General features: G+C 38.2%; 1 protein-coding gene across 1 annotated transcript in view; it reads left to right on the top strand.

Annotated features, from left to right (window-relative positions):
• The window catches only part of LOC146001666 (uncharacterized), a 147159-nt gene that overhangs the window by 21519 nt on the left and 101875 nt on the right, over window positions 1-23765 (top strand). The window contains exon 3 of the mRNA XM_083139283.1: window positions 5309-5450. Within this exon, the coding sequence (XP_082995409.1) occupies window positions 5309-5450 (142 nt within the window). The remainder of the gene's footprint in view (window positions 1-5308; window positions 5451-23765) is intronic.

Below are 23765 nucleotides of genomic sequence, written 5' to 3'. Positions count from 1 at the left end.
CAGCGTGTTGTTCTCTCCAGCAGCCATAAATCAGGCGTGGAGTGGCGGGGTTTCGTCTTCGACCAAAACCTCGTTAGCTTCGAAGCCTGAATCTCGATTGTGAAGACCGCGGCCTCCCTGAGCCGGTCGTCCCCTTTCACCGGGGGGTGGCCATGCACTCTGCCCCCCTCTCCTTCCTCGGTTGTCAGACTCCGCCGTCCTGTCCTGGCCGTAGCGCCTGGGTCTGGGGCCATTGTTGGATCGGTCGGTGTGGTAACCCCCGTCTGCCCCCCTCCTTGGGTCATTGTTTTGACGTGCAGAAGTCTGCAACTGGTTCACCTGTCGCGGCCTCCTCTGTGCCTCCCGCGGGGGCAACGTCGCCTGTATTTCTCGCAACAGATTAAGCATTTGCGGCACCGTCTCGACTTTCACACCCAGCAAACACCGCTGTACGTTCCATGGAAATTGGCGTGTGGCTACCTTTACTAAAATCTTCTCCTCAATAGGATCATCAAGAATTGAGTTCTTTTCCACAAGTTTGGTAAAATATTCGGAGATGGATTGATTTCCGCCTTGATTGTAACGCCCGGAGAAGATCTCGGCTCGGACGCGAAGCATTGTGTCCTGGCTCAGGTATTCCTCCTTGAACTTGGCCACAAACGTTGTGAAGTCCGGCACCGTGCTGTTAACGGCATTGAACCAGGAACCCGCAGCTCCCTTTAGTGACAGACTTGCGACCTGGAGTTGCTGTTTCTGCGGTATTTGCGACAGGGCAAAGTATGTTTTTAAATCATTCAGATACTGATGAGCTTTCAGTTCACTGTCGCCCCCTGAGAAGACCGGAAGTTGTAGTTCACGTGGCTGGAATATGTGAAACTGTTGCCTTCCCGCAACCAACTGAGATTGACCCTGCTCTACATTCATGTGCGAACTTGCACTGCCCCCGTTCGCCCCTGCACTGTACTCTCCGATGTTTGCAGTATCTGCGCGTGCCTGTTCTTGACGGTCACTTCGGATCGAAACAGTTTCTTGTTGCAATGCTGACATTTTGTTTCGCAAATCAGTAATTTCTTCCCGAAAGTGAGTGCGTTGAATCTGGCTTTCCTCGCGAAAATCTCGGACCAACTCTTCTCTTATCCGACGAAACTCGCTGTCAACACGTCTTTTTTCTGATGCAGAACTCCGTTCAAACGTGGCACGAACGTCCGCTTGGTCACTCTTTATCTCTTCGAGAGCTTTCTCCATATCATGTTGACCTCCTTTTAACTCTTCCACATCCCTTCGAAGACTGCTAGTTTCGGCTCGGATCTCATTTTGTTCTTCCGTCAGCTCTTTGACTTTCTGTTCTCTGTCATCCAACCGGTCGCACATCTCCTTCCGAAATTCTGCGAACATATTTCGAATTTCATTAAGAATACTAACGTTGCTTGCCGAACTATTGCTGCAAGTGCAATTGCAACATTGTTCCTCTTGTCTGTTCATGTTTTCTGGGTTCTGAACTACTTGCCCCTGAAAAGTGCTGTGGTCGAGAATGGATGAAGCTTCAACGGAACTCACATTTCCCTCTGTTCCAGCCGACTGAATGGACTCGCTTTCCTTACGCTGCTGCTTTGTTGTGCGTTTCTCGGCCTCTGGAGAGTAGTAATATGCCGGTCTTCTTGTTCTCTCTCTCAAACTTTTATTCATTTTGACACTTTATCTATTGAAATACCACAATAGTTCTAATTCTTATTAAAATATCATGCAACACAAATACAAAAAAAAAAAAAAAATCAAAATGCCATCTGTTCTACCGTTGACAAGCCATATCATCCCCTTTTCTTTTCAACTACCATGCAACATACGAATGTAAACAACAAGAAGGATTCGATGACGAAAAAAAAGAAAGAAGAAAAAAAAAGGCAGAAAAAAAAATGACCGGGCGCGTGAATTTACCCCTCGGAACCAGGGGAAAGAGAGGCCCTGGGGGGAGGGTTTAGAGAAAGAGGAGGGGGTGGGCTGGTCATAAAGCAAAGCTGCTCTCCCTTACAGTGTTGCCTCCTAAATTTTTAAGCAAACAAAAGCACCCTCGATCCTTTGCATCGGCGATCGGGTCGGCCATAGTTTCATCTTCAGACAGCTTCCAAAAGTATTTCCCTTTTCCCTTACAAAACTTTACTTTACACAACAGTGGCATTTAAAATATTTAAGCATACGTACATCTTGGATTCTTTCAATTAATCTTAACTGATTAAAATGCCCCATAGGTGGTCGCCATCTGTGCTGGGCAGAGCGGTAGCGAAGGGTTAAGAATATTCAGAGCATGAGACTCCCAGGGTTCATTCTTCTCCGCTGCCACTCCGACCAGGCACTGGGAAAGGGTAGCTGCCATTCTCTATTACTATTGTTGGTAAAAAGAATAAAAATAAATAGCTGTGAATTTATACTATAATCTATTCTAGAATTAAATAAACAAAATCAATAGGTACAACTCTCCCACCCATTTTTTGTTTACATAAACTAAAACCCCATTGGCCAAGAAAAAAAATTGAAATAGCTATTTGAAATTTTGAGTTTAGTTCAGTTCGTGCACGTTCCAGATTCAACTAGATAAATTTTAGGTCCACACGCTTAACTTCACATTTTCTCAGTCCGTGAGGGTCTAGTAGACGCGGGGCGATAGTAAGAAATGCCACTGGCACTACTGAAGTCGGGCTTCACTTACTTGTCTGGATCAGCTATCTCCCCTCGGCGTAGCACAACTCAATGGAAGATGAGTCCTCCCATCCACTGTACTTGTGTTCTATCCACTTCACCACAGGACACAAAGGACAACGAAAGTTCTTCTCCTTCCCTCACTTAACACAATTTCACAATCCTCCTCTCGTCAGATCTCAAAACACACTCTCTTGGAAAACGCACGTTTTTCTCTTCCAACACAATTTTCTTAAAGAAGGGGAAGAGATAGCCAATCAGTTCGTCAGTTTTATCGCCCTTTGGCTCCTCTGTCGTCCCTTGGACCAATGGTCACCCGTCTTTCATGGTTCCATTTAACATTTTGCACAAAAAGAAGAAAAAAAAGTCACTTCTTGGAGACCCCTCTTTTCACCACACACACAACTGCCAACTCGTGTCCTTATTTACCCCTAACTGTTCCTGTATAAAATCTATGTTGAAGCTATTGCACTCTATTATTCCATGTATAAAAACTCATCACGCCTATGCAATGGATAGAGGATCCGATTATTAATTATTTGAAAAAAATTATGACAATGTAAAGTTTAGTTAATTATATGGGGGTTTGGTTATGCTGGATTCTGGGGTGTCGCTGGAATGTAGGAGTTGGGGTAGCCGTACGGCCTCTCTGTCTCCTGGGTCGGCAAAGAAAAAAAACAAGAAACGGTCGACTAAGAAAAACGAAGAGAAAAAAAAATGATGGGCTTGCCAATGGAAAGAAAATACGAAAAATCAATAGCATAATCTACTAATAATAACAAAATAAAGGTGCGCAGTACAGTTGTTACGTATCGATACTGCCATCTGTAGGGTAGGAGAAATGTATAGTGAAAATGCACAGGTCCACACAGTTGCTTCGTCATTGCTCAGGAGGTGAGCGTAGTGAAAAGTGTGTTTGTCCAGCATTGGAAATGGAGGCAAGCAAAGAAGAGCAGAGGTGTGTGGTTCGTTTCTTGGTGGCTGAGGGTGCTGGAACACGCGAAATTCATCGTCGCATGTCTGCAGTGTATGGCGAACACTGCATGTCCCTGACAAGTGTGCACGGGTGGCAGAAGAGATTCCGCGAAGGACGCACATTACTGCAATACGATCCGTACCCGGGACAGGCCCATCAAGCCATTACGCCCGATGTGATTGCGAGGATTGATGGTCTGATCTGGGAAGACCGATGAATCACAGATGAAGAAATTCGTGTTCAGGTTGGCATTAGTCATAGCTCTGCATGCCATTATCAAAGATCACCTGCAGTTCCGAAAAATATGCATGCAGTGTGTTCCGCATCAACTGATGGAGGGACAAAAGATTGACAGAATGACTGCATGTCTGAGTCATTTGCAGCGGTACCACGAGGAACAGTATGCGTTTCTGTCACGTATCGTCACAGGGGACGAAACATGGTGCCACCATTTTGAGCCCGAGAGCAAAGGACAAAGCCAACAATGGAAACAGGTCGATTCTCCCCCGCCAAAGAAATCCAAAGTTGTCCATACGAGTTCCAGTAAGGTCATGATGAGCTCCTTCTTCGACTGCAAGGGCCCACTGCTTGTCAACTTCCTAGAGCGTGGAGCCACAATCAATGCGCAGCGCTATGCAGACACGTTGCAGAAACTTAGGCCGTGTCCGGATTGGCAAGCACTCCGTCCAGTTCTCTCGCGTGCCGTCGAAGTCACGTCCAAGTCGTCCGAATCTGCATGTCCCCTTGTAGTACGGTTGTCACTTTTCCCGCTAGGTGTCAGCTCGAACTTCACCCACCGCGCTCTGGGGCGCAGGCATATCGCACGGAAGCAGAAGGCGGACGCCAAACAAACATGACAATGATTTCCACCTATTTACTACTCATATTAAAAATGTAACTCGCTATTTCATCATTTACAATTTTTCTGCATTCAGTATTATCGATAAAATGTTAAAGTATAACTGAGTTATACATCCTCTAATCAGTAAATGTTGTCTGTACAAAGTGAAAGTTAGAATATGGCTGCCAAGCGCAGCGTCACAGCGAGTTCAAGCGTGCATCTGTCGCTCCTCTCTGCTCTCCCCTCAGACTCCACGTCTGCCGCGAATTCGGACAACGAAGGTTGCCTGAGTCCCCGGATGGAACGGTGCTCTAGGTGACATCTGCTGCCGATTCGGACATGGCCTTAGACGCGCCATAAAGTCAAAACACCCTGGAATGCTGTTGGACTGAATCATCCTTTTGCATGATAACGCCCATCCCCATACTGCCAATCTGGTGAGGGATAAGCTTCAGACATTTGGCTGATAAACGCTTGAACATCCTCCGTACAGCCCCGATATTTCCCCTTGTGACTTCCACATTTTTGGTGACCTGAAGAAAGACATTCGTGGAGATCGGTTTCATTTGGACAAGGAAGTGCAACAGTGGGTGAGGTTGTGGATCCGTCAGCAACCCAACTCTTTCTACGAGACTGTAATTGATCGTCTCGTCTCCCAGTGGGATATATGTCTTAACACTTGTGGCAATTACTTTTGAATAAAACAAACTCCATTGTCACTTTGTAGCGGGTTTTCATTTGACTACCCCTCATACTTGTGTGCACATTCTTGTGTTATGAAAACTTGAATTGAGAATTGCCATGTTTTCTCATTCAAGGACAATCCATTGCCTTATGGTGGCATAGATGGAAAATGGGCTGGTCGACAACTGTTTGCATGTCAGCCTAAGCATGGATTGTTCGTACCAGTGGCAAGAATCATTTTGGAGAAAGAGCTCTTTTTGATGCAAGAAAAGTTTGGTAAGTTGAATGTTCCTTTCTTTATTATTTCATGTTTTCGGGTATTTTTTTCTTTCAACCTATGGCTCTTGATGATGAAATCACTTATAACCCAGTAAATTTCCCATTTGAAAAAAAAATGCAGGATGTCTATTGTCTGGGAATTCCTTGAATTCTGGGAAATGTATGCTAGTTTTTTGCTATCAGGATTAATATTTGGATTCTGTGTGAATTTCTTTCACAGATGTGTAAAATAACCATGTTTACTTCAAAATGCACCTTTGCACTTTTTGGAGTTTTTTCCCCATATATACTGGGTGATTTTTTTAACCTGAATCATTTGAATATCTTGAAAAAAAAAACATCCTACAAAAAAATGTTCCAAATAAAAAGTTGATAGTTTGGAGGGGGAAGTTTAGTGGTGCAACAAAAGAACACCCCCTCCCCCTCTTGTAGGTGGGGTGGGGGGCAACTTTGAAATTTCAAATAGAAACCCCTATTTTTTATTACAGATTCGGATTTTACGGAAAAAAATACATAAGTTTTGTCTGAAACATTTTTTTTCGATATGTGATAGATGGCTCTATAATCGACAAATTTTCAATTTGATTTTTTTAACCTGAATCATTTGAATATCTTGAAAAAAATCATCCTACAAAAAAATTGTTCCAAATAAAAAGTTGATAGTTTGGAGGGGGAAGTTTAGTGGTGCAAGAAAAGAACACGTCCTCCCCCTCTTGTAGGTGGGGTGGGGGGCAACTTTGAAATTTCAAATAGATACCCCTATTTTTTATTACAGATTCGGATTTTACGGAAAAAAATACATAAGTTTTGTCTGAAACATTTTTTTCGATTCGTGATAGATTGCGCTATAATCGACAAATTTTCATTTCTTGAATGTTTACACTTTAAAAGAATGTATTTCATTTCACAATTCATTTAAATTAAAAAAATAAAACATTTTTGTTCCAGGACTTGAAATTGTTGTAAAACAAATAAATTTATTTTGAAAATACAAAATTACTCGACAAACTACATTCATTTCTCAATTACATTAAGTGTTCAAAATGGTGACCTTCAACTTCAATACATTTATTGATCCGCGCTTCGAATGAATGTGCACAACTTATGTATTTTTTTTCCGTAAAATCCGAATCTGTAATAAAAAATAGGGGTTTCTATTTGAAATTTCAAAGTTGCCCCCCGCCCCACCTACAACAGAGGGAGGGGGTGTTCTTTTCTTGCACCACTAAACTTCCCCCTCCAAACTATCAACTTTTTATTTGGAACATTTTTTTGTAGGATGATTTTTCTTCAAGATATTCAAATGATTCAGGTTAAAAAAATCAAAATGAAAATTTGTCGATTATAGCGCCATCTATCACAAATCGAAAAAATGTTTCAGACAAAACTTATGTATTTTTTTCCGTAAAATCCGAATCTGTAATAAAAAATAGGGGTTTCTATTTGAAATTTCAAAGTTGCCCCCCACCGCACCTACAAGAGGGGGAGGGGGTGTTCTTTTGTTGCACCACTAAACTTCCCCCTCCAAACTATCAACTTTTTATTTGGAACATTTTTTTGTAGGATGATTTTTTTTTCAAGATATTCAAATGATTCAGGTTCAAAAAAATCACCCAGTATATATGTCACCTTCTAGCTTCATTGAAGGTTCATATTGTATTTTGGCATTACACAGCACAAAGAACTGGGTTGAAATCAACTTTTATGTTTTGCTTCAAAAGGCAGATGGGCGTCGCATGAATCCTTGAACCAATTTGGTTGCTCCAGTTGCCAGGATGTGAATGTAGAGAAAGGGTCAATCCATATGAAATCATACAACCTGGTTGCTTGACCATTTTTAAAAAAGTTTATTTTTTGAGCGGTGTGAGCCTCATATATTGACAGTTCAGAACCACTCTTATTTTATTTTTACTATCACCGATTTGAAAATGGCGGGCATTTTTTTATCATGGCGCGCGTCATTTTCTCCATTCGTAAGCATCAGCGGCAACTTTTTTTCTCAGCTCTGGTAAGTCCTACGACAATGAGACAAAATCTGTGATGTTAAGCACATTATAGGCTACAATTATATTTCTGTGTAATTTTCTAAATATTATTCCTTCATAATAAATTTTAAGGTTAAAATTGTGTATTTTAATCGCTCAAAATGACATTTTCGGACATTTTTTGAGGGGGAAGGCAGTTTGCTTGACACTTGAATTTTTTTGCGCAAGTACCTGTGTACCAATAGAGTACGTCAAAATTATTTGAAGCTTGAGACTTTAATGTTTGTTTTTCTACAGGGTCATAAACATGTACTTTTTGTTAAAAAAATCCAAGTTCAGGGTTAAATATCTCTGGTGGGCAGTTGTTTAAAAATCTGAAATTTGTATACAATACACTACTCCATGATAAGTAACTTCAGTAAAAATTTTGAGTTTGAGATTTAATTGGTTTAGGAGATACAAAACTCGTGAAAAATTCAAAATTTGGCATTAAATATGGCATGCCTAATTTCATTTCTTATTAACATTTTGTGTTGAAATTCTGCAAACTGTAATTTGGAATGTCAATGAACAACATTACAATCCTGAAATGGCTCTGCAATAAAGTATATATACGAGGGCGTGCTGAAAAGTAACGCTTCCTTTTTTTTTATTTTCCTCATTACCTTGTAAACGCATTTTGGATTTTGAGCAACCATACATTTCACTTATAAGACTTTCCACCTTCTCCATTGAAGGTTTCAAACTTCTATCGCCAGGGGGTGCTGAACTATTGCGAGGAAAATGGCAGCATGTAACCATGCAATGTTGGTGAAGCGCCTGAAGTAGCATGCCGTGATCGAGTTTATAATCGCAGAAAATGTGCTACAAATTGACATTCATCTGAGACTGAGGGAATATTATGGGGATGAATGTGTTAGACATCAGTACTGCGCGATCTTGAGTTTATCATGCTCTTAAAGAAAACCCCAGCTGAACATGAATCCAATGACCTCCATCAGTTCTAGTTCCTGGCCTTTCACTCCATTCTCTCACATAGCTTAGATTTTTTCAGCTGTGGTATATATACTTTATTGCAGAGTCATTTCAGGATTGTAATGTTGTTCATTGACATTCCAAATTACAGTTTGCAGAATTTCAACACAAAATGTTAATAAGAAATGAAATTAGGCATGCATATTTAATGCAAAATTTTGAATTTTTCACGAGTTTTGTATCTCCTAAACCAATTAAATCTCAAACTCAAAATTTTTACTGAAGTTACCTATCATGGAGTAGTGTATTGTATACAAATTTCAGATTTTTAAACAACTGCCCACCAGAGATATTTAACCCTGAACTTGGATTTTTTTAACAAAAAGTACATGTTTATGACCCTGTAGAAAAACAAATATTAAAGTCTCAAGCTTCAAATAATTTTGACGTACTCTATTGGTACACAGGTACTTGCGCAAAAAAATTCAAGTGTCAAGCAAACTGCCTTCCCCCTCAAAAAAATGTCCGAAAATGTCATTTTGAGCGATTAAAATACACAATTATAACCTTAAAATTTATTATGAAGGAATAATATTTAGAAAATTACACAGAAATATAATTGTAGCCTATAATGTGCTTAACATCACAGATTTTGTCTCATTGTCGTAGGACTTACCAGAGCTGAGAAAAAAAAAGTTTCCGCTGATGCTTACGAATGGAGAAAATGACGCGCGCCATGATAAAAAAATGCCCGCCATTTTCAAATCGGTGATAGTAAAAATAAAATAAGAGTGGTTCTGAACTGTCAATATATGAGGCTCACACCGCTCAAAAAATAAACTTTTTTAAAAATGGTCAAGCAACCAGGTTGTATGATTTCATATGGATTGACCCGAAAGTCAAATGCATGCTGGCGTACAAGGGAGTCTCTGGCACATTCTGTAGAGACTGAAGCTTCCTAGAAAATCACCACGATTGTGCATGCGGAAGAATGTATTAAGGGTGTTTCAAACACCCCCTCCACCCAAAAAAGGACTTACCAAATACTAAAATTAAATAATGAAAATATACTTGTTCAGAATTTGTTGTATAATCAATGATTATTAATTTCCTCTGAACTTATTGGAAGGAAAGGATTATATTGGGATAATGCAGCTTTGAAAAAAGATTGATGCTTACACACTACTGTTTATGAAAATATTCATAAAATATTAATCAGGAACTTTTCTTTTTGTCATCTGGTTCTAACATCCTTTTTTGTTATTCAATAAATATTCATCAATTTGACATGAATTTCTTTAGATAAGGCTTAACTCACATCACATGCCATAATTTCACTAAGTAATGAAGTCCAGTTTTATCATGTACTTATAGTTTTCCTCGAGCTTTCACTACATCATGTGGCTTCATCAGGAGATAAGACAAGAATAGTAAAAAAAAAAAAAAACAAGTAAAGTGCTCCCCTGTGCTTAGCACGACGCCATGAAAGCACATAGGGTGGTGTGGGGGTAACGCTAGTCACACTAGTCAAAGTTTAAAACATGGGGAGGTAATCAGGGTGTCTAACAGTCTGGAAAAGTCAGGAAATTTTATTTTTTCCGGAGAAGTCAGGGAAATTTACTGTTTTTCTGGAAAAAAATTGTATTTTTGTAGACCTTTTACAATAGAGATTGTTTAAAAGTTTGGATGTTGGCTGCAGCAGGTGGTATTCAGTCAATGACAAAGTATACCTTACATCTGGAGCTTGTAGTTTCTATCTCCATGTTAAACAAAGATCTCTGTCCATAACAAATGCTGTCTGATGCCATACCTTGGCTTGTCTGTAGGTTTGAACTCTGCAAATTGTTTTATATAAGATTTTGATTACTTTGAAATCTTTCTTAATTTACAGTTGTATGGTCATTTTAACTTTTATTTATATAACAATTAAAATTGAAATTTACACAATTATAGTTATAGGATTCTCGCACACCTGAGAACTGGAAAATTTCATGGAATCTGAAGCAAAATATACAAAGCTGAGGTAAAATTTTATGATTGATGAATGCGTCCCAATGAAGCACAAGTGAGGGACTTTAAATGCTCCTGTCTGGTGAAAACCCAGGCTGTTGTAGCATTTCTCTTTCAGCAAGGAACACATATGTATTTGCTTGTCTGTTTCTCATTTTAAATATGTTTCCAAGGCTGGTGACCAACTGCATTGCAATCAGGGGCGCCTACTTGTCAAAATTATTGGGGGGCTCTGATCACTCCCTCCCTTTTTAAGTTTTGGCCTCGGTGTTCGGAATCTCATAAAAGCCCATGAATTCCTCAAAAATATCAAAATTTTCATCCACAATTCGAATGCAGAATGTCAATTGTTCACATTCCCGACTTCTAATATCTGCTACCACGGAGCGCAAAACAGATCTCCCTAATATATCAATGATCTCGTTCTGAATGTCATGTGAGAGCCATTTGTAGCCCGAACTACCCTAGTTCATGCACATTGTCTTTTGAAACTCTTTAGTAAAAATGTTAACCAGGGCTGGATTAAGACGAAATTGGGCCTGATGCTGCATACCATCGATTTTTTCTGTACAACTAACTTTCAAGGTGAAAAATTTACTACGTCGCACTTACCGAACAATAATAAAGTGGCAACAATCACCAAGGTATTGCAAAAAATGCAGCTAAATTACTATGTAAACTGTTTAACGTAAAATTGATAGCATTAACTTGAAATCTTCGGTGAACAATAAACACAAAGACGTTATAGTTACGTCACGTAAAGAATAATAGTAACTGTATAATAAGTAATGCTGTGTCTAGGCGTCCGAAATTGGGGCTCCAAATTTCATTCTAAGATTTATTTTCAGGTTAATATAGCAAAAGATAACTGTTCAGCTTTCGGAAAATTCTCGTCTGTTTTAATCTGAGCCTATTTCAGGAATGGGCCTAATGCTGCAGCATCAATAGCACACACCTTAATCCGGCCCTGATGTTAACAATACTCATATATACTTACAAGGGAGGTTATGTAAGTGTCCCCCTCCGATTTCCATGAAACTTCGCAGGTGTATAGAGGGGGCCAAAGGAAGAAATACATGTTTTTTTGTTTCAGCTCAAAAACGGTTTTAGGGGGCAAAACCCTCCCTCAAATGTCAAGATGAGGAAAAATTTAAGTGGGGATCTGACCCCGAAACCACGTAAATCTGGCATAGGAAGAACACGCACATATAATTGGAACACACACAGCACAGAACTGTAGGATTGTCGGTACCAAACGCAGTGCGATTGTAGAGAGATTCTGAATTCATAGACACCGTTGTTTCCGGATAGGCATGGGCATAACAATAGACGGACCAGAGCAGGGACACGGAGCGTGGTTAGCCGAAACAAAACGTATTTTTTCCTTTGGACCCCTCCATACACCTGCCACGTTTCATGGAAATCGGAGGGAGACACTTAGATAACCTCCCTCATGTGTTTTGCTGTCTCTTTTCATAGCCCGCCCCCAAAGTTGATGGTTTAGCGGTCTCACCCCCCCCCACCCCCCCAGCGTTGATGGTCTAGAACATTTCAAATGTGTATTTAAAGTTAAATTCATGTGGCACAATTCAGAGTAAACTTTACAAGAGAAGCAAAGTAATACATTAGATTCTCTTAAGCAAATTATTAGGGGGGCTCTGCCCCCACATCGTTAACATTGGGGGGCTCGAGCCCCCCCCCCAAGCCCCATGGAGTCGGCGCCTATGATTGCAATATTCAAAACTATATTTGAATTTTAAAATACCTGCAAATTAGCTAGAAAATCCTTTTTCATACAATACTGGTGCAAAACTTGAAATTTGGTATAATTCCCAGGATAATTATATTCCATGAAAACTCTGCATTTGGGGAGATCCTGCAAATAGTGTGTGGTATATGTGAATAAATTCTAACTGATAGTTCAGTACAGATACAGCAGCGGCAGTATTGGCTTAACCCTAATTGTTATCTATAGTTAGTCTAGAGCAGAGATTGCCAAACTCGCAAGCCGTGGAACTACTTTCAACATTTGAAAATACATAGCAAGGTACGTGGAATAAATAAAAAATATTAAAAATAGTTTCTTGGTTCATAAGAACTTTAACATGTAATGAGATTATTCTTTAATAGATGGATGGGTCAGTAAAGATGTGCCACATTAAACTCAAGTTGCAGGATCATGGGAATACTTTAGCCTGATAGGTGTAGCTAATGAATTTATGTTATTTTGGTTCATCATTACACGAAAATGTGTTCTTATGCCTCTGATTGTTATTGAGGTACCAATATTTGAAGGGCTCTGGTGTAAAACATGGTGACATTTTGATCATATTTGAGTTACAAAGTAAAATGTCCCATTCTTAAATTTTCGAGTAAAATTGCCATGTCATGCAATTTGCATTGGATTTTGTGAAACTTTCTGAAATTGGTAAATACAACTTAAAACAATTTATCCACGGTAAATGTTCTAATAACTTTTTTTTCTTAATGAACTCAGAAATGACCAAAATGTCACTTACAAAGTTTTACACCCGAGCCCTTCATTTGATACAGTAAGACAGATGAATGTAACTGGCACATAAGATTCTCTTTTTCAACTTTGCTTAAAATGTTTGTTATTTTTATTGGTGCATGAGTAATCTTCATTGTCAAGATTTAGTTATTTCATTTTGTCAAGATTCCACCTGTCATGTGAGTAGAATCTACATAAAGACATAACTTGCAAAAATGTCTCTCGCCAGCATCTGTTTTGGATGGAAAAGTAGGGGAAGACCAAGTAAATGTGGCATTACAAGTCCTAGTTGAAAAGCGCCATTTTTCTGGCCCTGCTACAGACGATATAAAACGGTTCTGTACTGACTTATGTAGTAATGACAGTGTGATTGCAAGAATGAAAAATGTTGACATTGCTGTTGATCGGCTGGGTCAGATGTGGATGACAGTTCTTGAAGACTGTAACAACAGTGCCTTTATACTGTTTGTCCAGGAGATTTTAATGCTTTCACATGGAAATGTTTCTGTTGAGCGCAGTTTCTCTGTAAATAAGCAATGCCTTGTGGATAATATTGATGAGGACTCACTTATTGACCAATGATGTATACATGATGGAATTGTAACTAACTTATGGAGGGTTTGAAAAAGTCCCTATAACAAAATCTTTAATCCATGCAGCAAGGAATGCAAATGGAAAGTGGAAAGAAGCACTGAAAAGGAAGCATGATACAACAGAAACTCGGAAGACTCATTTAGAAGAGAGGAAAAGAAGTATGGCAGAACTGAAAGAACTGAGTACAAAGAAAGCTAAAGTCCTGAGAAATCTTCAAAGGAAATCCAAGAACTTGATGAAAAGATGAAAGCATTAAAGAAGGAAATACTGTAGTTGTGTTTTTCAAGTAATGTGTTCTTTTGAAACTTTCACATGTTAATGAACAATTCTATGTTAGAAAAACATTTCAAGTATTCAAATTGTGCATTTATTTTAAAGGAAGAAAACTATTGTACAAAATTACATTCAGTTTATAAACATAAATATTATTTTTCTTATGACTACTGAATTGTTATGGAAATAAATTAACTCCAAAAAATTGGAAAAACAATTATTTTATAATGTGTGGGTGGATCAGATGGCTATAAGGGGTGAAGGGAGGTCATCAATAATTTCACATAATGGGTTAATGAAAGCTTGCTAGTATATTCGTAAATTCCGATAAAAATACAGGTACAAGAGGATAAGGTATGCTATGAGGTGAAAAGATTAATCTGATGTACTACAGTTTACGGTTTTATACTTGTCTGACTAAGTGTGAATTTTCATCTAAGTGCTCTGATTTTCTTACATATATCACCTTTGACTGGGTGCCAAAACTTTGGATTTGGCGGCAAGGACAGTTACTTTTTTTTTGGTAGATAAGGGATAGCATTAAGAGACCATACTGGTGGGGAAAAAAGTAGGGGGACAATCCCCCCCATGTTCGTGTACATTAATTGCCCTAATGACTTGGTGTGGTAAACCTGGAAAAGTCGGGGAATTTTGTTTTCACAAAATAGTAGATACCCTGGTAAGTTAGGTTAAAATGATAATAGACAATGCACAAATGCAATGGAGTGACAAGACACTACATTGTATTTTGCCATTTTAACCTTTTTAACTTACCTCCCCATGTTTTAAACTTTGGCAATTCTTGTCTTGTCTCCTGATGAAACCACATGGTGTGGCGAAAGCTAGAGGAAAACTGTAAGTACATGCCAAGACTGGACTTCATTACTTATTGAATTTATTTTCCAAGAAATTTGTTTTTATGCAAATTATGCTGATCTTAACTACAGGTAAGCTAGATCATACATGCATGCTGTTATATTTTGACAGGCCCATAGCTAGAATTGATCTCCAGGAGGGGCTCACGGGTTATCAGGACGGGCTTGTAAACAAAGTCCATTTTCCTAAGTTTAACAGTACTAAATGAAGATTATGTGTGTGGGGGGGGGGGTAATTAAGTTAATATAAAATTTAAAATATCATACAAATAGTAGTTTTTTTTTTATGTTTGACTGCTACTGACATAATTCCTTGCTGCATACTCCATACTACTTTTGATGATACAGATATTTATATCATACAAGAAAAATGCACAATTTTCCATCATGGTGCCTAGCATAAGTTCTCACCCCCTGCCGAAGCAATAAGATTCCCCTCTGTCTCCATAACCTGGGAGCTGTTGACCTTTTGGTGGGTTGGGTGATATTGGGTGACAAGTACAAGGGGGTTGGTGGCAGCTTTCTTAGCGGAAGTGTATGAAGCAGCTTGGAATATTTGTTTGGTGACCAGGGTCCATGGTTGACCAATGTTTGGTGTAGACTGAGGTTGTAGTTCTATCAGGAGGTGGGTGAGGCGTTGATGGGAGAATGGGATGGCTTTATAAGTGTAGAATGGATGGATTCATATTTTGGATGCGTGCAACTTACTCACTATCATATATAAGCATAAAATCAAAATTTGTTATTTACTTATGTACAGTGAGTATATACTGGATGGGAGCTGGAGAAGTGCAAGTATTTCATATTGTTGGTAGGTTTGACATGGATAGAATTTTCCAAATAACCTTCATGTTCACATTCACATCCAGGAAGGTGATTTGGTTGGTGGAATGGATCCAGGTTAACTTGATGAAGCAAGATTGTTTTTTTCAGTGTTTTGTGTTGCTGTATGTTGCATACATAAATACGCGTATATTAATACATGGATTTCTTTATTGTGGATTTAAACTTTGGTTCTTACAAAGAATATTCAACACGTTAACATAACAACAAGCATAATAAGATTACAAATCATAAACAACCCAGTTCATGGCTGCTTTCTTAATCTCTACTAATATGTAACAATATTCCCCTTGGTTTGCAAAATAATTATTCTACACTAGAGTACTTGGGACAGGTAGTTTGTCAGTGATTCTCAACCTGGTAAATTCATTCTTTAACACTCTATGCTTTTGTCCCAGTAATTTCCCGTGTAAATACAAGTAGCTTTCTAACTTATTAACATGTTAACATGTTGCCTGCCACATGAGCTATATTTAACTCATGAAAGTTTTATGCCCAGGGCCTTGTGAAGAACTCGCACATCTCTTTACCTTGGAAGCCTCGTGGTGCACAAGCAACTTGTGCTACCATGTTTTAATATACATGTTACGTGAAGAGTGGCTCCGTGGACAAAATTATGCAGATGGATCGTGAAAATCTTACTTAGTGATGCTGTTATTGTTAGATTTAATACAAACAAGCATGGATCAAATTAGTAGATGTACATTAACTTTTTTTATATTTATTTTTGCCTGTAAATTACACTTAAATCTAACAAGTAAACAAAAACTCGTGAACTGTTTTCATTTTTTTTCTGATTGTGCACTTTGCCTTGGAATTATTGCTGGCCAGCTTCTCAAACAATATTGATGCAATAGTATACGGAAGAGTCATGTTACAAATAACAAAATACTAAATGTTCAGAAACATATAATAACAATACTCTGAAAAAAACAATGACAATACTCAGAAAAAAATAATTAATATGATGTGCGCCAAATATAACTCGCATGGCGTGCAGCATGATAAATGATTTAGTGCCACATGAGTTGCATATGACACACACATAAAATACAAATAATTAAATGTAACAATTATTCATCTAATCATCAAGAAACATATTGCTTTCAATGTTTGTATTATATTCTCATAATAAAAACATACATCATGGCTCCAGGGAAAAATATTTTTTTCTATTGTGGCAGTCAACGTGTTAACTTCACACATTAATTAATATGTACCCTTGAAATTTAATATTAATAAATACATTATGGCATAATCATAATGTGTGTCAGTTCAATATATTTTTAGCCTTGTTGTCAAATTTAAATTAGTTGACAATTGGAATCTAATGGAATCATGTAGTTTCCACTGGCCAAAATTATTAAATTAATTTGGTAAGTGCGGATTTCCATTGGCATACTCCATTTCGGACACCGAAAAATTCCAATTAATCAGAATATTTCCACTTCTATATATTTGTTAATGAAAATTATTGTGCAACTAAATTGACCATGGTCCGTTGACCTCCAAATTTGGAGGCAGGAAGCAACTTGCCCCTCCGGTTAGATAGTTTGATCTCTCACCACTACTATCACGAAAACTATCTGTTTTCAGAGTGGTAACTCAAACGAAATGACATCTTTCCAGGTGGTAGCCAGATCGGTAGCAAATCACAAACTTGAGAATGTCTCGCATCCTGGTATCAGTGACGATAGGCCCTGGTACTAGGCTGCAGCCCAGCAGGTCATACATATATTGTTATGACACAACACAATGCACAAGGTCTATACAGTGGGCTATGTAATAACTTTTAACTTTATTCTATGAGAATCACAAAATTTGTGATTTTTTTCCTTCCAAATGGCAATTCTCCACCAGAACATATTGTATGTGTAGTGACATGCATATTTAGTTTTTAATGGAAACACGAAATTTGAAATAACACACTGTAATTTTCATTTTTTATGTTTTTGAAGGTGTGATGTATATTTTTCTTACCATGTTTTCCCAAGAAATGATGCAAAATGAACTTCAAAATGTGAAGCAAACTCTTAAACATGAAATTTATACCAACACTTTCTAAACTCCGAATTATTATGTGAGTTATGCAAATCACGGAGAATTGATTAATTTTGCTGTAAGTATTTGAGAAACAAAAATTGACTCCTTTTCGCAGGAATAAACTTGATGTTCTGACAACTACACTACAAAGGAAGAGTTTATTTTGCATAATAAGCATAGATTTGAAATGAAATTTAAGGTTTTAATCACAATTTTACACTGAAATGCCATTTTATATATACCACTTTTGATCCTGAAATGTGGTCAGTGATCTTTTATTCACCATAAATATGTAATAATAATAATAATCCCTGGCTCGACAGCCCAGAAAGGGCCTTGGCCTATCTCCCGATTGCCAGTCTCCTTCCCGTAATCCTACCTAGAGGAGGTGTGGAGATATTGAACCAGTAATGGGGGGATTTGGGGTCAGCACATTGAACCCCCAGCCGTTACAGGAGATTTCAGAGACCAGATTACGCTACTCTCATAGCTCCCCAATTTCCTCACGATTGTGGGTTGCCACTGGTCCTATACACAGGCCGAGAACCCAGGCAGACTCGAACCCATGCCATCCCGCAGTCTGAGTTCAAAGAACAGCACCTTAGACCACAAGGCCACGAAGGTGGACACCATAAATATGTGGTATTCCAAAATATGGGGAAAATGTATGGTTAACTTTTCTGCTTTTCATTTAATGACTGCAACACTGACGCTCTGTTTAGTACATCCAGGATTTCTACATTCCTCGAATCATGTATAAATTGACTAGAAGTAACCACCATCTCTGCCATTGCTTTAGCTGGATTCAATGTTGAGTTTTCCTGTTGAGTGAGTAGATAGTGTTTTAAATATTTTCTGCTAAATAAATATGAAAAATGTGACTTCTTCCACAACTTCCAAACTCTCCTTGTTGACCTGGAGTACCACTTTTGTACTGTCTATAAAGTAGCTGAACAAACATGCATTAGTTTTAAATACTCCTTCAATTTCATGTGTTACCTGACAACCTATCCCATAATTACATACATTTGTGACTAAAACTATTGGTAATAGATTGTCAATGGGATTTAACAGGTACAAAAACTAATAGTTGTTTAACTAGTGGAAATTCTTTCGGACATTCCTCATCCCAAAATCATTGAACATTCTTCTTCTGCAAAAAATATGGATATGGTATCTATGAACCTAAATGAGACAAAAATTGTAGATGAAAGTTGCTAATTCCAGTTTGTTTTGTTTCTCAGGGACCATGCATTTCAACCCAGCCTGAATATGTTCCTTTAATAGGCAATATGTATCTAGATATATATTTTGGAGGAGGTGGGGTGGTCCAACCAACTGTTTCAGAATTATTATCATGATGTCTTCTGTTGAGTTGGAAGAGATCAGAAAAAAACAACTTTTTTTGGAAAAGAAACTGAAGTTTTTCCACAAATTTTTGGTTGGTCTTTTTTTTTTGGCTCTTTTTCTCCAAAGTGTTCCATATCAATGGAAATATATTACTTGGCTAAATTGCCATTGTTCCACAGCTTTCATTTATATCTCTAGTGTAAATAGGGACTCATACCTACATTTTAAATACAACTTTCGACATAGAATTCATGGGTAGACATAAGCAGTACTTGCAAAAAAAGAAGTTTTGTAGATATTTTATAGCTAGAATCTAATAGTATAATATAGTTTTCAGTGTTGGACTTTGACGGACGAATATGCACATAAAGCAATAATAATAATGTATTGAACATATTACAATGGTGCATTTTACTCACTATCAATTCAAATAAAAATATATACATAACTTACGTGAGTGAGTAGGAATGTTTCAGAACGACGTTTCGGAAGTCTGTACTACTTCCTTCATCAGGTATTAAAATAAAAAAAACTTTAGGTGCCAAACATGGTACCGCATTGTTAAATCGTAAGTTGAGGATTCAGGTTGAGGATAGAAAAGGTAAAAAAACATACGGTGACAGCATAAAAACTCTGATGAAAGTCTTCGCTGGTTAAGAGGGGAATGCGGGAGGGGAAATTTCACCTTCCATGCAGGATAGGAACGCTCACAGTCTATGTGTTCCATCCAACACTGATGGAAGTCACTAGGGGACTGTAATAGGTCTTCAACTTTTATTTGTTTTTTAACAAAGGGAATTTTTAACCAGCAAAGACTTCCATCGGAGTTTTTAAGCTGTCAACGTAAGTTTTTTACCTTTCTATCCTCAACTTAAGATTTAACAAAGCGGTACCATGTTTGGCACCTAAAGTTTTTTATTTTAATACCTGATGAAGGAAGTAGTACAGACTTCCGAAACGTTGTTCTGAAACATTCCTACTCACTCACGTAAGTTGTTTATATATTTTTATTTTAATAATGTATTGCTACGATTTTAACACTTATCAAATGTACTCCCAGTGATACTTTTTTCCCTTGAACTGTATCCAAAACTGAAAACTTAGTTTCGTCTAAATTCTAAGATGGGGGATCATAGATAGGCCCCTTTGCATTATATTTACCATAAAATTTTTGTATTCTCGCTTTCAAATGTATCATGTATAATTTGACTTAATGGCTCCTAAACCTGGTCATGGAGCAAGTCGTGATGTGTTGTGCCCACCTAATGCATTGATTCTCAACTAATGAGAGACCACAACACAGTAAATTATTTTTTATAAAGCTGATGTCCTGCACAAAAATTTAACCCATTTTTAATTTTTAAACTTTGTACATTAATATACACCCCTGATATTAAGTATAGGCTTTTGTTGATAACTACAAATTTGTGTTTAAATTAGTTGGCAGCCACTGGATCTAATGAATTATGGCAGCCTGTATAATCGATGCCAGGCCCGGCACTAGGACACAGCTTGCTGGTTTAAAAACACTGATCTAGTGCTCGGTGGCTCTAAAACTGGGGCAGAAACATATAGATTAGCTACAAATGCCGAAAGAGTCCATTAAGGAAAATCTACCAGAAAAATTTTATTTGATTAAGCACTTTATTCTTAGATGTGCTAATTGGGACTACACCTAAAGTTTAAAATGGAATCTGAACCAGTAGCTTCTTCTGCCTATCTGCACAGTCGCACATGCACACCCAAATAAATGTGTAATGCAATTAAATCATAATCCTTGTCGCAACAGACTGTGAAAGCCAGGGCCTACCCGTTGACTGCCGGCCTCACTCCCACTTGCTGAGGTGGGAGATCATCCAACCAATTACGGGGTGATGTGTGGTCAGCACAATAAACCCCCAGTCATTGTTGTAGGTTTTCATGACTGAATTTGGCTACTCATTTGTAACTCCCCAATTTATTCACAATGTTGGGTGGTCACCGGTCCCATACACATGCCAAAATCTCAGGAGAAAAATTGTTATGCTTCCCCAAGGCAACTCGAACCTGTGTGCATCCCATAGCTGGAGCCCAAAGCATGATGCCTCAGACCACACAGCCACAGTGCGGGATTGTGTAATGCAATTAATTTTTATTATATTTATTCATTGAACGCCAATTTTTTCAAAACATCGTATGTCCTCATGCCACTTCACCTTCCATTTACTTCCTTACTTCAGTGTTTCTGTCAGTTTCTCTTGACATCAAATGAGGTTTACATTCGCACTTTTCAAAGAGCACCTACTCGTGTTGTTTTCAGCGGCGAGCAGAGGCGCTCTTCTGCTTGGGCTCAATGGGCTTTCAGACTCACTTCACACAAAAAACTGGGAGCTACTACCTACAGGCATGTGCCGACTTCCCTTTTCATCATGTAGTGTTGCAATCCCTTTCCATGCCTTACCTTGTGATGGAGTTGCAAATGGAGGGATTTTTTTAGAAAGGGAAATTTGAATGATATCTTCATCTCACGCTGTTCCGAGCATGATAGTGTTATAGAAATCCTCAAGCATTTGGTACCTTAAACGAAGAAAAGGTGGTGAAGGAAAGGGGGGCTGACAGCGAAGCTGAAGTTGTAAACAATATTTTGCATTGTAACGATTAGCTGCCTTTGCTTAGTATAAGGAATGTATTTGTTGACCAGTTTTGCGTGGTTCTGGGAGGGAGGAAAAATGTGAAACAAGAACAAATGAACTTTGTTCAAGAAACAGAAGTTTGAGGTTTTGCAGTAAACAGTGGAAAAAGAGCAGAGATATTATTTTTTCAGTATGGTTTTTGAGAGTGGGATCACAGGTTGCAAATAGAATAAAGATTTGATATATACCCATTCATGGTGCTTAGTGACGAAACACTTCATAAGAATGATTGTATGTTTGAATGCCATTCGAAATGGCATAATGAAAGAGGCGAAGTTGAAAATATTTCACGATTTTTGGTGTAGTTTGGAGTACACCTATGTGATGAACTTGGGAGTTAGCGTGGTTGCTAATTTCCACTAGGATGATCTAGGAGGTGAGATCTGGTGCTTCCTGGATGAAAGGGGAGAGAATCCCTTGTTTGAAATGGGTGCACTTGTCTTTGTGTGTAGTATGGTATCATAATGGAGGTAAGGTCTCAATTTTCATTATTGTGGATGCCATATTCAATGATGCAAGGTCAGATGCGATGGGTGGAATACATTGGTAAAGGTGCTGGAAAACTACATGGATCTAAGAGTTACTTGAAAAATGTCACCTGTTTGGAATTAAACACATTTGTAATGTCATATAAATTGGTGTCATTTACATGCTCTGAATTTTATTTGGAAGTTCAACGGAAATTTTAAATAATCAGAGTTTATTGTATTTTTGTCATAGAACATTCAATTCAACCCTCTATTCAGTGCATATGAAAATCTGTAACTTGTACTATATGTCACTCATTTGAAATAATTTTTGTAAAGATGCTGTATTTGTATTTGATTAGGATTTAGAGGATCCTCATGACAATGACTAAATTGAATAAGTAGGCTACATTAAAAATGGTAATTAACTAAAGTGTATGCTCAAATGTTTATATGGCATTAAACTTGGGCTTCTGATGGAGAAAGATAATGTACATTATTAAAACATGGTAATTGCAGAAAATACTGGTGATATTATTATCCTTTACAAACCATTGCAGTTTATTGGTATAGCATTGTGAGTAATTTTGTCAGGTTGTCGGATGCTGAATTTTCTACAGGTCAGTGGAATATTTCGAATATGTAATAAAGCTTATTTCTATAAATTTTCATGAAATACAACTCTGCTATCATCTCTGTGAAAGGTGTATCATGACTTTGATTGTCAATACAATTAGCAAAATTGGTGGAAATAATTGGGTGGGGTGACAACACAATAATTATGGACGTGAGGCTGAGGATCACACACATTCATCCAGACCACCAGCTGCCACTGATGTGAACCACTGTGCCCCCAATGGTGATTGAACCTGGAACCCCTTGATTACAAGGTGACAACATTACTATGTCATTGAGGAGGCTCATTGTTATGATATAGTTATAGATAGCAGCCATGGGCAAACTCGATCAAGAGTTCCTGGCTGGAGACCTAATCCCCAAAAACCACTCCCCTGGCTCAGGTTTTATCATAGTCATGTTCTGGGCACATCGAGAACCATCCTTATCCACTTTCACCAACTCAACTCGACCACTTCAGCTCTTACTTCACCTGGACCCCTCAACCAATTAAATCACCTTCCTGGATATGCAGATTGAGGAATGTCATTTGCAAGCATCCATCCACATCAAACCCACTAACTACATGCAGTAGTTACATTTCTCCAGCATAACATAACAGCAGAAGAGGTTATTAGGATGTATATGAATAGGTATGTTAATCAGCAGCCACCCATTCCACACCAAGAAAGGCATCTAATTCCCCGTGGCCCTCAGGGAGCAATCTCTCAACACTTCACCCACCTCCTGATAGAAATACAACCTCTGCACACCCTCACCAAGAAACCTGACACAAACCTTCCTCTACTTGTCACCCACTACCACCCCAATCTAAAAAAAAAAAAAAAAAATGTCACACACCCTGCGTTCCCTTCACATAGTGGCATACTTTTGCATATGTATTTTGAATAGTAAGGTTTTAAGTCCTGACTTGTCCAGAGTTTGACATTAACAATTGTTTCATATTTTACATCAACCTTTAAAGTTTTCATAAGGCAACGTGAAAGTTTGTTTTTAGTTTATTTTATGCTCAGATATTGTTATCAGGACTGGGCCAACAGTTTTAAAATGGATTCCAAACAACTAAGCTACGATGCC

This window comes from Lepisma saccharinum, chromosome 17 (genome assembly GCF_977018435.1).
Source record: "Lepisma saccharinum chromosome 17, izLepSacc3.1, whole genome shotgun sequence".
Lineage (NCBI taxonomy): Eukaryota > Metazoa > Arthropoda > Insecta > Zygentoma > Lepismatidae > Lepisma > Lepisma saccharinum.
The sequence above is the reverse complement of the archived record's forward strand: the minus strand, read 5'-3'. Positions and strand labels throughout refer to the sequence as shown.